This window comes from Nansenia antarctica (genome assembly GCF_963989245.1).
Source record: "Nansenia antarctica genome assembly, chromosome: 8".
NCBI lineage: Eukaryota > Metazoa > Chordata > Actinopteri > Argentiniformes > Microstomatidae > Nansenia > Nansenia antarctica.
In genome coordinates this window covers 33,701,042-33,717,719 of record NC_137678.1, presented here as the reverse complement: position 1 = coordinate 33,717,719, position 16,678 = coordinate 33,701,042, and the positions used below count along the sequence as shown (strand labels likewise).

At 45.6% G+C, this 16,678-nt stretch overlaps 1 protein-coding gene across 1 annotated transcript in view; it reads right to left on the bottom strand.

Moving 5' to 3' along the window:
- Positions 1-16,678, bottom strand: part of slco1c1 (solute carrier organic anion transporter family, member 1C1) — a gene marked incomplete at both ends in the record, with an annotated part of 35,081 nt that overhangs the window by 3,322 nt on the left and 15,081 nt on the right. The window contains 8 exons of the mRNA XM_080538289.1: positions 3,306-3,493; positions 3,924-4,089; positions 4,465-4,660; positions 7,412-7,576; positions 7,747-7,995; positions 14,908-15,006; positions 15,673-15,819; positions 16,041-16,162. Coding sequence (XP_080394415.1) covers positions 3,306-3,493; positions 3,924-4,089; positions 4,465-4,660; positions 7,412-7,576; positions 7,747-7,995; positions 14,908-15,006; positions 15,673-15,819; positions 16,041-16,162 — 1,332 coding nt within the window. The remainder of the gene's footprint in view (positions 1-3,305; positions 3,494-3,923; positions 4,090-4,464; positions 4,661-7,411; positions 7,577-7,746; positions 7,996-14,907; positions 15,007-15,672; positions 15,820-16,040; positions 16,163-16,678) is intronic.

The following is a 16,678-nucleotide window of genomic DNA, read 5'->3' as shown; positions in this document are numbered from 1 at the left end:
AAGCAGAATCATGAACACAGATCTAAGAGGCTGGGCTGGTGGCAGGGCAGTTAGACTTCTACAGTCCAAACCTCAACCTTGACTGTCCCACAAACCCTTGGAAGTATGCCCTGAGGAGAGATGGGAAAACATCAGATTGACTAATGCCGCTCTGGTCATGTTTGCAGCTATAAACATCCTGACTAGAGGAGAGACAAAGGAACAAAGCCTTGACTCATGACCAAGCCACTTCTACCCTGCTACTCAGTCCACTACTTTGCCCTGCGGACCAGCGGTAGAGCTGGAGGAAGGAACCTAATGTAATCACCCTGAAACATCATCATCATCATCTGATTCTTCTGCATTATTTTGGGCTCTAATTTGCTTGGGAAAATAGTGCTGAACTGAGCAAGAAATACCTTATATATTTACAACTCAGAAGACTTTATTTGAATTGTACCCTGTGGTACAATGTCTTGTGAGAAACTGGTGATATTCAACCAGAGTCTATTAGAAATATTATGGTTAATATGGCCGACTTTTGGGTGCTTTTTTGGGGGGCGTAAACTGGACCTCTTTGTGCGACGCTTCTTCTCAGGGAGGGACATTACAGTATACGTGTTGTAAGTTGTGGATCCGATCTGTACACAATGTTAAAATAACCTTTCCATGCTACGATCAAATCAATAATCTCCATAGAACCGCCATTATACAGTATGCAGTAACAAACCAATTTGTCAAAGGTGTGTGTGTGTGTGTGTGTGTGTGTGTGTGTGTGTGTGTGTGTGTGTGTGTGTGTGTGTGTGTGTGTGCGTGCGTGCGTGCGTGTGTGTGTGTGCGTGTGTGCATGTGTGCGTGTGTATAGTAAAAGCCTGTTTGAAGCTGAACGAGACACTTATGGACATGGGAGGCGTAATATATACAGATCACATATGGGTGATAATACTGTATATCCTTCCATAGAATTAGAATGGTTCCTTTTGATTCTTTGATATATTAATTCAAAGAGGGCATCAAAGATCGCAATCCCATCAAAAGAATGATGCTGAATGCCCCGCGGTGGCGTAGCGGTCTAAGCACTAGCCACTAGTGCAAGCTGCCCACCGGGGACTGGGATCGAATCCCCGTCTCGCCAGACCCAGATATGGCCGAGGCACACAGGGAGCGGCATATTGAGCGGCCGCTCTAGAGGGCGGTATAGGACTAGTTCTGGACAAGGATCCGTCGCGCAACAGCGCCCCCGGGGTGCCGGAATAACGGTGCTGGGCTCAAGGAGCCAGTCAGCTAGTCTGCCTGGCGGTCTCCTCTGGGGCTGCCGGCCACGGGGTCGTGCGGCGGATCCTACGCAATAGGCAGGGGATAATTGGATGCTAGGTTGGGTTCAATTGGATACCAAATTGGGTGAAAAAGGGATCAAATCTGAAAAAAAAAAAAAAAAAAAGAGTGATGCTGTGTGTGATCCCTCCCAACGTCTACTGGACATTCAGACGAAAACTGCACATTTAGATCATGTGTTGTGTGGTACTAGAATTTAAACATATGCAGATGAATGTGTCTAATAATCCCATAAGGGTCAGGGGTCAGGGATGGGTCAGGGGTCAGGGATGGGTCAGGGATAAGGGATAAGGGATGGGTCAGGGATGGGTCAGGGGTCAGGGATAAGGGATGGGTCAGGGGTCAGGGATAAGGGATGGGTCAGGGATAAGGGATAAGGGATGGGTCAGGGGTAAGGAATGGGTCAGGGATAAGGGATGGGTCAGGAATAAGGGATGGGTCAGGGGTAAGGGATGGGTCAGGGATAAGGGATGGGTCAGGGGTCAGGAATGGGTCAGGGATAAGGGATGGTTCAGGGATAAGGGATAAGGGATGGGTCAGGGGTCAGGAATGGGTCAGGGATAAGGGATGGGTCAGGAATAAGGGATGGGTCAGGGGTAAGGGATGGGTCAGGGGTCAGGGATAAGGGATGGGTCAGGGATAAGGGATGGGTCAGGGATAAGGGATAAGGGATGGGTCAGGGATAAGGGATAAGGGATGGGTCAGGGGTCAGGGATAAGGGATGGGTCAGGGATAAGGGATAAGGGATGGGTCAGGGATAAGGGATAAGGGATGGGTCAGGGATAAGGGATGGGTCAGGGATAAGGGATGGGTCAGGGGTCAGGGATAAGGGATGGGTCAGGGATAAGGGATGGGTCAGGGATAAGGGATAAGGGATGGGTCAGGGATAAGGGATAAGGGATGGGTCAGGGGTCAGGGATAAGGGATGGGTCAGGGATAAGGGATAAGGGATGGGTCAGGGATAAGGGATAAGGGATGGGTCAGGGGTCAGGGATAAGGGATGGGTCAGGGATAAGGGATGGGTCAGGGATAAGGGATAAGGGATGGGTCAGGGATAAGGGATGGGTCAGGGATAAGGGATGGGTCAGGGGTCAGGGATAAGGGATGGGTCAGGGATAAGGGATAAGGGATGGGTCAGGGATAAGGGATAAGGGATGGGTCAGGGATAAAGGATGGGTCAGGGATAAGGGATGGGTCAGGGGTCAGGGATAAGGGATGGGTCAGGGGTCAGGGATAAGGGATGGGTCAGGGATAAGGGATGGGTCAGGGATAAGGGATGGGTCAGGGGTCAGGGATAAGGGATGGGTCAGGGGTCAGGGATAAGGGATGGGTCAGGGATAAGGGATGGGTCAGGGGTCAGGGATGGGTCAGGGATAAGGGATGGGTCAGGGATAAGGGATGGGTCAGGGGTCAGGGATAAGGGATAAGGGATGGGTCAGGGGTCCGGGATAAGGGATGGGTCAGGGATAAGGGATGGGTAAGGGATAAGGGATGGGTCAGGGGTAAGGGATGGGTCAAGGGTAAGGGATGGGTCAAGGGTCAGGAATGGGTCAGAGGTCAGGGATAAGGTTCGCCACGTAAAAAATAATAATAATCATGAAATAATACAGCAGGCTTCTCCATCAACCTTCATCTCCACCCCCCTCCTCTCCAGCTTGACCCCTGACCCCTAGCATGATGAGGACAATGTACCCCAGTCCCTGACTGACCTGATGAATGGACTGCACTTATAATAGCAATATCCCAAAGCGCTTTACAATGGCCTCTCATTCACCCATTCACACACTCATTCATACACCAATGGCGGCAGGCTACCATGCAAGGCGCCGGCCCCGCTAATTGGGAGCAATTTGGGGTTCTGTGTCTTGTCCAAGGACACCTCGACACATGGCCAGGAGGAGCCGGGGATTGAACCACCAACCTTGCTATCATTAGACACCGGCTCTACCTCCTGAGCCCCCCCCCCCATGTATCCCCGGCCCCTGACTGACCTGATGAGGACCATGTAGCCTGGCGTCCCGCCCAGCGAGATGATGAAGGAGGTGATGACGGAGAGAGCCAGGAAGTAGGGGAAGATCTGGTCGCAGTCCTTCCTGTGGGGACAGTGGCCCACTGAGGCTGTCAGGTTACCGCCACCGCTCAGCCCCGGGGCAGCCACACAGCTGCAGTTAGCAAACACCTGGGATACACACACACACACGCACATGCACACGCACACGCACACACACACACACACACACACACACACACACACACACACACACACACAGGTATTAACAAAACATATGCAGCCACACAGCTGCAGTTAGCACCTGGAATATACACACACACACACACACATACACACACACACACACACACACACAGTTATTAACAAAACATATGCAGCCACACAGCTGCAGTTAGCAAACACTTGGAATACACACACACATGCACACACACACACACACACACACACACACACACACACACACACACACACACACCACACACACACAGGTATTAACAAAACATATGCAGCCACACAGCTGCAGTTAGCAAAAACTTGGAATACACACACACGCACGCACACACACACTCTCACACACACACACACACATTTTACTTACCGTGTTCTTCCCTGAGCCAGTGGAGGCAGTGCAGCCGGCCAGGCAGGGAGAGACATACGTGATCCCGTTCTCTCCACACACAGGGTCCCACTCCCTCCCCGAACACACACAGTCTGAGTTACAGCTGGAGAACACAGAGTGCTCATCATATGATATACCATCCACCCTGGGGGAGGAGGGAGGGGGAGAGAGGGAGAGAGAGAGAGGTAGAGAGAGAGGGAGAGAGAGAGAGAGAGGTAGGGAGAGAGAGAGAGAGGGGGGGGGGAGAGAGAGAGAAAGAGAGAGAGCGAGAGACAGAGACAAAGACAGAGAAGTCATGAAGGGTTAGTTATCCCTGCATCCACTGTGTTATGGGTTGCAAATGATATATATATATATATATATATATATATATATCATGATCTTAGCCAAGAAGCCCTAAATTGATACAGTATGAAGCTGTCGATAGAGCATGATAATACCATTGCCAGGGGCATCATAAAAGAGAGAGAGAGAGGTGCAGATGGAAACGTATGTACATCTGTGCTATCTTCTGTCCTACCTGTCGTAAGGCAGCGTGATGCCCGCCACCTTGGCGTTCTCGCAGCTCATGGCGAAGAAGATGAGAGACAGGAAGTATCCCAGCAGAGACGTGCCGACCGCGAACTTGGCCGCTCCCATGATGCTCAGCTTCAGCCTCTTCATGAGCAGACCGCCGGAGAACATACCCAGAGCCACGGCAGGGATGTTGATGACACCTGGAATAACACACACACACACACAGACACACACAGACACAGACACAGACATAAACACAGACACACACACACACCAGACACAGACACACACACACACACACACACACACACACACACACATAAAGACACACACACACACAGGCATATTATTGCCAAGACCGGGATTTCCAGTAAGAACACTCAAGAACACGGTGTGATTGATTGCAATTGTAGGTATTTCGCTTTCAACAACGTTTCGGTTTACGACGCCTTCACCGAGGCTTAATCATCAAAGTAACAGTGACGTCTGAAACCCAAATAGGCATTTACGACCAGGCGTACACCCAGATGGTGCAACTCCCTCAGACCCAGCATGTAAGCAGGTCAAAGCCCCAACAATACGCTCCCTTTCATAGTCTAGCTGGCATGGACTATCAGTCCTCTGGACCTCAGCCTTGTACAGTACAGAAACTGTAAAACCTGAGACACACACACACACATGCACGCACGGATACACACAGACACACGCATACACGCACGCACACACACACAAACACAAAAACACACACACACACGCACACATACACACAAAAACACACACTGCCTTTAATAAATGAAAGTAGAGGGACCATACAGAATACATTTCCCATCCAACTCCATCATCATCATCATCATCATCAGTGATCTTCTGATGTACATACTTACACCTTTCATCTTCAGTTGATCAGTCTACAAGCATGTACCATTTTGTTAGATAGACTTAGGGAGTGGGTTGGCATCTCGGTGAGCGCCTTAAACTGGTTCGCCTCCTACCTTAAAGAGAGAAGTTTCTCTGTGGCGGTTGGTCCTTTCAAATCTAACCCCACACCCCTTCTGTGTGGTGTGCCACAGCGATATGTGCTAGCGCCACTCCTCTTTGCACTATACATGCTCCCCCTAGGCCTCCTCATCAGCAAGTTCAGGGATATCTCTTATCACTTCTACGCAGACGACATCCAACTCTACTTCTCCTTTAAACCAGACAAACTGGAGAAACTCACCACCCTACAACAGTGTCTGTCCACCAATGAGAGCTGGACGGGCAACAACTTTCTCCAACTCAATGCAGCCAAAACAGAAGTACTGATTGTAGCCACTGAAAACATTTCCTCTAGAGTAGCCACGCACTTAGGGTCACAATGTTCGCCCCCATCTAAGAACTGTCTGTACATGCCTTATCTTAGAACTGTCTGTACATGCCTTTATCTCATCTAGACTTGATTACTGTAATTCACTGTTTATCTATCTCAACAAATCATCTGTAGCACAACTTCAATTGGTCCAGAACGCGGCTGGCAGGCTTCTCACCAGGTCCAAGAAATCATGCCACATCACCCCCATCCTAGCATCCCTGCACTGGCTCCCGGTACAGCTTAGAATTCATTTTAAAGTGCTGGTGTTTGCTTTTAGAGCCCGTCATGACCACGCCCCCACCTACATCTCGGGTCTCATCCACCGCTACGCATCCACCCGGTCACTGAGGTCCTCCGACCAGGAACTCCTGGTCGTACCCGGGACCAGACTAAGAACTAAAGGGGACAGAGCGTTTGAGGCGACGGCCCCAAGACTTTGGAACGCCCTCCCCCCTGACCTAAGAGCCGCGCCCTCAGAACTAATCTTTAAGCGGCAACTAAAGACTCATCTGTTTAGGCAGGCTGGCAGTCACCTTAAGCCTTCTTTTTGTTACTGTTTATGTTTTGTTTATGTTGTCCCCTTTGTTGTTTTTAATCATTGATGTTTTGAGATTTGCACTTTTCGTATTTTTTAAATGTATTCCTGTATGTAAAGCACCCTGTGCATCCGTGCTGGGAAGGGTGCTATATAAATAAAGTTTTACTTACTTACTTACTTTACCACATAGGCACACCACTCACTTATATATTCAGATTGTATAGTTTAGCTTTTGGAGTTGCTTTGGTTTAATTCGGGTTTTTTTTGTAATCATGACTAAACCATGAAGATAGTAAACATCTGACAACAGCTACAACTACCAACTACATACCCATGAGAAAGTTAAACAACTACATACCCATGAGAAAGTTAAACAACTGCATACCCATGAGAAAGTTAAACAACTACATACCCATGAGGAAGTTAAACAACTGCATACCCATGAGAAAGTTAAACAACTACATACCCATGAGGAAGTTAAACAACTACATACCCATGAGAAAGTTAAACAACTACATACCCATGAGAAAGTTAAACAACTACATAAACATGAGGAAGTTAAACACCCATGAGAAAGTTAAACAACTGCATACCCATGAGGAAGTTAAACAACTACATACCCATGAGAAGTTAAACAACTACATACCCATGAGAAAGTTAAACAACTACATACCCATGATGAAGTTGAACAACTACATACCCATGAGAAAGTTAAACAACTACATACCCATGAGAAAGTTAAACAACTGCATACCCATGAGAAAGTTAAACAACTACATACCCATGAGAAAGTTATACAACTACATACCCATGAGAAAGTTAAACAACTGCATACCCATGAGAAAGTTAAACACCCATGAGAAAGTTAAACAACTACATACCCATGAGAAAGTTAAACAACTACATACCCATGAGAAAGTTAAACAACTACATACCCATGAGAAAGTTAAACAACTACATACCCATGAGGAAGTTAAACAACTACATACCCATGAGAAAGTTAGACAACTACATACCCATGAGGAAGTTAAACACCCATGAGAAAGTTAGACAACTACATACCCATGAGGAAGTTAGCCTTGGAGGCTGACTGTCCATAGTGCTGTTCGATGTACTTTGGCTTGTAGGTGACCATGCCTATGAGAGAGTTGAGCTGAATGATGGTCACACACAGGTAGATGAAATACACAGGGTTTCCCAGCAGGGTCTTCACGGTTGGGATGAAATCTTGGGGGGGAACAAAATGCGAAATGAATCATTTGAACTTGCATTCATATTGACAATGATTACATTATACGTACAGTAAGAAAACAATTGTGATATTTGTAGTCTTCAAATACTTTAGAGAAATCACATAATAAATTCTTAGCATTTGACCCAGACGAGTCTGTGTTTACCTTTGGCCATCTCCAGGAAGCTGGCTGGTTCGTCAGCCTGGTACTTGTGCTCCAGGAGAGGGGAGTCCTTGATGAAGCCAGCCCTCTCCGGGGTGCACTGCACTGGGCCTCGGTTCCCCGGGATTGGCAGGGAGCGGGGCAGGAACCAGAAGGGGATGGCGGACAGGAGGGTGATCACCCCGGCGATGAGGTAGCCCAGCCACCAGGCCCCCACCCAGCGGGCGTCCCCCGGGGTGATGGTGATGCTATCTGTGTGTGTGTGTGTGTGTGTGTTTGTGTGTGCGCATGTGCGTGTGAGTATGTGCGTGTGCATGCGTGTGCATGCGCGTGTGTGTGTGTGTGTGTGTGTGTGTGTTTGGTCAGGGAGAATAAAGGACATTAGTCGGTGATTGGGATAGCCAGTATACAGAATACCTCATGACAAAATACTTTGGGACACAACAGGCTGACTACAGGTAGGAAACTGTCTCAAAACTCAGAGAAAGAACAGTGATCTAACCAAACAAGAGACATGGTCATCCAACACGAAATGGCACGAAACTATAGAAAACACACTGACGATGTTTCTGCATATTCTTGGCATATGTGACAGGGTTTGATAAATAGGTCCCCATCTCGGCAATTGTAAAAGCTCACAATCGAGCCAAACAAGTCTTGTTGTGAAAAGATGTGTTTTCCGTTTTTTGGCATAGGACGACAAACGAAGCGATGAAGAACCCACTCGATATCATATCCAACAGTTTTACATTCACTAAATACCTACATTTAGATAGCAAAGTCGGGTGGGGGGTATTATTCGGATTAGTGTGGCAGTGTGTGTAGCCACGCCCACTCCAGCTGTATTTAAGTAGCCATGTGTGTGCGTCTGGACCGGTTGACACATTTACAAGATGGATGCGGATGCTCTAGCTAACGCTATAAACCACATTTATGAAGCCGGTAGAAATATCGACAGTGGGCAATTAATGAACTCCTTCATATTGGACTATACATAACGGGAACTCCGAACGGGAACTCCGAACTCCGAATCTGACGATGACAAGAAGACAACAGGATTTCAGACATTGATCTCCACATCAGTTCACTTTCATGGGACAGTCGTCTGCAGACAGACCTTCTGCTGTGTTCTTGGGTAAGTTTTAGTATGTGTGTTGTATACTAGGATTTTGTGTTGTTTACTTAGGATAGCCAAACAGTTATTTGTTGTTTTGTGAGTAAGGTAGATAGCGCCGTTGTTAGCATCAGTTATCAGACCACTGAAACTGCTCACCACAATTATGCCACCCCTCTCCAAAACTAATGAGATGGTGGGAGGAAGAAATACGTTGTCAAAGATAAAACATAATGAATAAATACATTTGTTGCAGACCTACTAAACATGCAACATACTGTACAGTATGTTTCATGCACCATTTTAGTGTGTTTGTGTGTGTGTGTGTACCAGCTAGCCAAACAAGTGTTAGCTTGTTAGCTAGCTAGCTGGCTTTGTTAGAGATGTAATAGATTATATAAAAAGTAAATGCTTTTGTAATGAACGGTAATCAGGGTTTTTCCTGCATAGAGAATTTTGAGGCGGCCGCCTCCATCATATTTCTAGCCGCCTCCAGCTCTCGACAAAACTCTGACAGTCGTATTTTCTACTGTGGATTTCTGTCATTTCTAACTGCAATTGCGGCACTGCGCCGACGTGGTGGCGGGGGCGCTGTTTCGCAAATAAGTTAGCTTTCGTTTTTGCTAGCGAAATAGCTGATAGTTGATATTGACTGCTCAAGGAGAATACATATTTGAAAGTACAGAATGCCTGAGAGCCTTATATTGCATTATACAGGGCTGCCAAGTTTCACCAAAAGTTTGGAGTGAGATTTTTTGGTGGTGGAGCGACCCAAAACTGTGCACGTTTTGGCGGCAGCGGCCCCTCTCTCCCACCCAATTATTTGTGCTAGTTTCCTGCAATTTTACATGTTGTTCATAATAAACCAGCACAAGAAATGAAAATAATTAACATTTTATAAAACAAGACAAAAATTCAGACAATATATCATATTTATGAAATCTTAATGAACAAATACAGTAGCCTACAGACTCTAAAAGAAAATTGGGCCCCATCAACAGGACTCAGCCCCTTGGTCAGCAGCAGAAAGACCCTTGGTCATCATCTTATATACAGTGCATTGCTCATAGATGGCTATCATGTTATACAGTAGGCTACATACCAGGGTTTTTCCTGGGTCAGAATGAGGCCTTGGTGGTTGATCTTGTGCGCGCGTAGCGCGGCCATTTTTTTTTTGAGGGACCCCCAATTGTTGTATTTGTATTGTAAATTGCAATTACTATTTATTATTACTATTGTAGGAGCCAGATATGGTCCTGTGATACGTGTTGTAATTCACTGTGTGGGCATGGGGTGGCGCTGTCACAATACCTGAGGCAGGTGTATATCAGGTAGCACATTTGTTGTTGTTGTCGTCAGGTGTTGACCCCGGAAGGGCAAATAGGTTTGACCGCAAGGGCGCTAAGTTTGTTATTGTTATTGTTTGTACCAGTGATTAAGCCATTGATGGCACATAGTAACACAATAAATGTTTATTATGCAGCAAACCAACGACTACGGATCTTATATAACCAACAGCAACACATCAATTTAGGACGCACGGCGCGTCAACCGGACAATCCGTCGGGTTAGCATCTCAGTAGCAAGTAGTAGACTATGCTCCTTTAACAATTATTATTAATGTACCTGGTTATGTTACAGTAGAGAAACACAAAACAGTTACCAAAACTGAGTATTTACTAGCTAAGATTGGCAAAAGATTGGCGTGGTGCAACCGAAATTAGTAAACAACTAGTTTGAAACTAGCTAGTAACAACTAGGGGTTTAGTAACTACTGCATGCCTGCATTTATAATGACTTACGCCATATTGGTGCAACCCAGTCCAGTAGGCTACCAGATACGATGTTGTAATAATGTATTCACATATTTTGCTACCACGGTTGCCAGATGGAATTGACAATGTCCAGCCCAACCGGTCTAAAAGCTGCCGAATCCACCCGTCCAGTGTGACCAAAAGTAGCCCAATCTGGCAACACTGCTTGCTACGTTCTTGCAGCTTGCGTGAACACAGGTTCTTCCATCAGCGCTCGCCTGCCGCTTCGATTGCAGACTCAAGTTAACGCGCGTGCAGAAAGATGCCACGAAACTCATGTCCGGTAAAACAAATTGTTATTTCTCGCCGTGAGAAATAGAGATGCGGCGTGAGAGCGTGAGAACTGGTTGAAATGCGTGAGTCTCACGGTGATTGCGTGAGACTTGGCAGCTCTGCATTATAGTACATTCTATTTTGATTGGTCATCTGGTGCCTGAATATTGTGTTTTCCTTTACATAAATAATGACATTTCCACCATAAGTTGATACAGAAAGGTCACAAATTGGTGCATATCAATTCACCAGAATGCAATAAATTAAGTGTTTGATGCTCGTTTAAGGACCCCCAGACAGCCCCGCTTCATGGGTCCCCCCCGATGTCAAACACCACTGGTACCACCTCCGCCTCATTTTGAGCCAGGAAAAACCCTGGTAATGTTATGTGGAATCAAAAAGAATGATTAATTCATTGATATGTAGATTTGCTGTAGAATAATACTGTGAATTGAAATGATTTCACTAGCCTACTTCAGTACAAGTACAGTACACTGAGTCTATGGAAAACCTACACTAGAGAAGTGTCCACACCTCTGACCTGAAATTTGTGTTACAGAATGAGGAGGTGAGAGGTTCTGAGAGATGACACCTTGATGAGAGTCACCAGCACTTCAGGTATTTGTCATTGTCATTGTATAAGCAATTCTATTTTATGAAGATAGTAGTAGGCTATTTCGTAAAAGTGGTGTTGGTAACAGTGGGCAATCATTTTAAATGTACTGTCTTCTTTTTTTATTACAGCTTTGATGCCCAGATGGGATGGGAAGGAACTACGCCGAAGTCCCACTAGATGCTTTATGGACTATAATGATAAATGCATGCACACGGACAACATTATTATTTTTTACCATTCTATTATTGTATTGCTCAATTGTATCTTGCCTAATTTTTTCCATTGCCATGAATTTTACTCTCTTGAATGAATGAATGAATGAATGGTCTTTATTGTCATTGCTATAGTACAGGTACCAAACAACGAAATTTGGGAGGGGTGGCTCCCCTGGTGCTAGGAAAGAAAAAAAAAGAAAAAAAACAGGAAGGGAAAGGAGCTGGTTTACATAAATAAAGGCTATGTACACTATCCACTATACTATACTGTACAGGTAAGACGACTAGGGTTGTCATATTGCACATAGTGTTATTGCACATTCATTTAAAGTGTCGCAGTTTGCAGGCTTGAAATGTACACATTTGTGCCTCAGCACTACACCTGATTTTTTCAATCCAGCAGCTGCCATCAATCCGTCCAGACTGTCCAGGGCCCAGAACCTAGGTCTTTGCTGTGTTCAGGGCCTGGATGGCCCTGGGGTAGAAGCTGTGCTTCAGTCTGTTTGTCCTTGCGGCCATGGTCCTGTACCGCCTTTTCGAGGGCAGCCGGGCAAAGTGTTCGTACCCAGGGTGGGTTGGGTCTCTGGAGATCTTGGAGGATCTTGTGTTGTACAGCTCTTCCAGAGAGGGGAGGGGGGCGCCGGTGATCTTCTGGGCTGTTCTCACGACCTCTGTAGCGCATTTCTCTCCGCGGTTGTGCAGCTGGAGAACCAGTTGCAGATGCCGTAGGTGAGGATGCTCTCCACTGCGCCGCGGTAGAAGGCCACCAGTATCTCCTGCTTGTTGTGTTCCTTCCTGAGGACTCTCAGGAAGTAGAGCCGCTGTTGTGCCTTCTTGATGGTGTACTTGTACTTGTAATGGGACGTAATAAACGTTTGGCACACATGGCAATAAAATTATGATGAATCATGAATCTTGAATTATTATTATTATTATTATTTAGCTATTTAAACGTGTCAGCCCTGCAATTTTGCTTCCTGAGGGTTAGCTGACAACCCCACTGACAGATGACAGGTAGGTAATGACAGGTAGTGTAATGGGGGAGTGGTTGTCTTGAGGGTGTGGTTGTCTTGAGGGAGTGATTAGGGTGGAGTTAACCAGCTATTGTTCCCACCCATTACCTCTGTGAAAAAGTCTCTGAAGACTTGGAAGGCTGGATATCTCGGTGGTTCAGGGGGTATCACCATTAAACTATCCATGACTTCTTCAACTTGTTTCAGATTTCAATGTATGACACATCATTTTAAAGCTTACAGTCTACCCTTTCATATTCCGGAAAAAACAGAAAAAAGATTTTGCCCTAGTTGAGGACTTTTTAACCATGCCCTGTCACATATATTCTTATGCCACAAATCTCTCTTGTAACTACACACTTAGGAAAGGTGAGACACTTAGGAAAGGTGATACAGTACAAATGACCTGATCAGGTCTAGAGGAACATGTACAGCACAGTAACATGGAAGGAGGGTGGGTTAGGGTGGGCTAGTGGATGTTGCATTGCTCCCACACAGATTAGGTAATCAAATAGGGGGAGCTGCAGAAACACTACAATACTGAGCATGAACGGTCCGTTAAAGTAATAATGGCTGTTTTTTTTGTTTGTTAAAGTACAACCTGGGATTCGGACATCCATTTGGAAACTTGGTGTGGGTGACCTGGGTGAGTCTCTCTGTCTGAACACTCAGGTCACTCCAGGTGGATGTTGCATGCCCACACAGCAGACATCTAAGATCAGCTTACCCGTCCCAATACTAATGTTAAATGGGCGATCTCTGATTGGTCCATCCCATGTGTTCAGATTAATTCATTATAGAAAGGCATTGATTCTTGAAGAATATAACTTGAATATAAATGCTTCAAGAGCTCAGTTCAACTGTCTTATCCCACCAGAATCCAAAATGTAAACTTGTTTTACTCCACTGTTACAACAATGTCATTTTTAACACATTCTGATCTCATGGATGGTCAGTCCTTGCATCCGAAGCTCTTGCATTGTGAAAGCAGCTGGTGCAACTGCAATGCAATGGATTCGGTGGGTAATCCCAAGTACTACCTAGTTAGCGTAGAGTAGTGGGGATTACTCACCGAATGCATTGCATTGCAATGTTTTGGCTTGACTAGCGAGTGTGTCATTGATTTTCAACAACACTGAAATGTATTTACATTTTTCTGAATAAAAGTCTGAACATTTTTGATTGGTTAGCAACTTGTTCCCAGTTTCACCCACCAGCTGCTGTCACATTTCTCCAGTCCCAGCCATCAGCTGTCAAAAAATGGCAAGGTGACCACTTTGTTGTTGTTTCGAGTCCCAATTGTCCCTTTAAATAACCCAGACGGTCAAACGACATCAGCCCCTTGGCCCCTTGGCCCCATGCACATAAACCTGGAACAACAACTACTCCAACATGGCCTTCGTGGGACTGAACTTACTCAATAAAGTATTTGTGTCATTATTTGGTTTTAGCGAATCATACGACTATGGGACGTGGCTCAGAATCAGAAATGTGTGGTGTGCAAGGACTGGGGGGGGGGGGGTGAATGGTGTGAGGTAAAGCCAATGGCTATTCGTTAGGCGTTTGGACGAAAGCCACGTTTGACGCAGACCTTTTGAATTGGCCGGAAGTGTCTGGAAACTAGATTACACAGACGGTCAGTGATCTACAGGAAACTGTCTGAACTCTAAGGCTACGATCAGAGGTCAACGTCCTCTTTTATTTGTTTGTGGTTTTATCTGTTTATGGTTGTGTTATTTTAGTTTTGCCACTCTTTGTAAGTTGTTTTGTTATTTAGTATTATGTCATTTGTCATTTCCCTTTTTTAAGTCTTTTCTATAGTGAGTACTTTTTTATTTTGTGTAAGTGTAATGCTATGTTCACAATTGTATGCTCTCTAAAACAATCCAATAAACAAAGTTTAAAAAAAGGAAAAGAAAAGAGGTGAACACCCTTGTCTCTGTCTAGACTGACAGGCTTTATACAGTCTGTGTACTTAAGGTTAGAGACAGGGACCAGACACACACAAACACACACACACACACACACACACACACAGATACACAGACATACACACACACACATACACACACACACACACACACACACACACAGTTCCCAGTATGTCCCTTTAACTCACCCATGCTGACAAATCCGATGTCCACATAAATCTTGGCACACAGGGATCCGAGTAGGTATCCGAACACAGGACCAACGACTGCTATTGTCTGTACACAGCCTGGAGTGTGACAGACAGACAGACAGAGAGACAGACAGACAGACAGACAGACAGACAGACAGACAGACACACACACAGACAGACAGACAGGCGCACGGACGGACGGACGGACAGACAGATGCACGCAAGCAAGCAAGCATGCACACACAAACACGCACAGTGATTATTTTTGACTACCAGCCTGACTCCTTCAGACAGACAACAGAGAATGACACTGATTGTTCAGTTTGTTCAGGTCACACAGAGGTCACACGGAGGTCACACTGACGCTATCGGCTGTCCACTGCGTATTGTACATGTCATGACAGAGAGCCAGTGTATGTATCAGCTGTTGATCAGACGGTCAATTTCTACAAGTCCCATCACATGATAAACCAATAACTGTCTTTCTCCAAATGATCATACACCTCCATACGTCATACACCTCCATACGTAGTGACTGATTATCTAGACCGCTGCTCTTCAACCCTGGTTCAGCAGGTTCACAGAGTGTGCAGGGTTGTGTTCCATCCCAGCCATAACACACCTAATTGAACCAATGACAGGCTGGTTACAGTACAGGTGTGTTCACATAGTATTGAGCCGTAGCCGCTAAGACCAGGTTTGAGTAAAAAACACTGATGTCCCCCCCGCCACGATAGACCCTTTTTCCAACTGGTGACTCACCGATGTAAAGTGCAGCGTTTTCCTCCTGAGCGAAATCGTCCAAATAGGAGATCCCCAGGGGCTGGACCGGGGTCTCTCCGATTCCACGCAAGACGTTTCCCAAAAACACATAGATCCACATAGTCAGGTTGGACTCTCCCTCGCAACCTAGTGGAACAGGGGGAGATAGGACAGACAGAAGGAGAGTTAGAATAGGATACAATACATAGTGTACCAGACAGCCATTGATGAGAAATGAAATTCATCCACATACCTAAATTATCATAAATGTGAATACAGCCTCTTGACAAACCGGTTGCGCACGTGCGTGGGTGTGTGTGTGTGTGTGTGTGTGTGTGTGTGTGTGTGTGCTCGTGACACACCTGTACCTGTGCTTGGCGTTTCAGAGAGCCCGTCACCTGCGGACAGAGCAGCTGGTGAGCTCGCTGGACATGGAGAGAGGTTATTGGTTGAATTCACTGACGATCGGATTGACGTTTCGAACTTATAGCTGCGTACAAAACACCAATGCGACTGTTTAGCTAGGGGCTGGGAGAAAGCACCATGTACATTTAGAGAGGACAGACAAGAAGCAGAGCAAAAATGAATCAACTTCTGAATGTGTGTGGTGTACAGTGGTCAAACATGTAAGCATGCTGTACATTCAAGCATGTTAAACGTAACACTAAACACTATAAACAAATAAATATCGTCACCTTCTTAAAATAATGGCGTAAGTCATATTTTCAAGTTTTGAGGAAAAACAGAATAAACTGAACCGAATATAGAATATATATTTAGGCAAAAACATAATTTTCCTCAAAGGTGACGATATGTGCTGTATGTAACATAAATTCATTAAACATAACGGCTTCTTCAATGCTTTTTTGGACGGAACCTTTCCGAAACCTTTATCCTTGTTTTTGTTTTAAAGCCATAACCAATGCCGTGCATCTGATAATAGTATAGAAATGTAAAATTGATATTGTATAGAAACAGCATGATAAATGACCCCATTGTAGGCTTC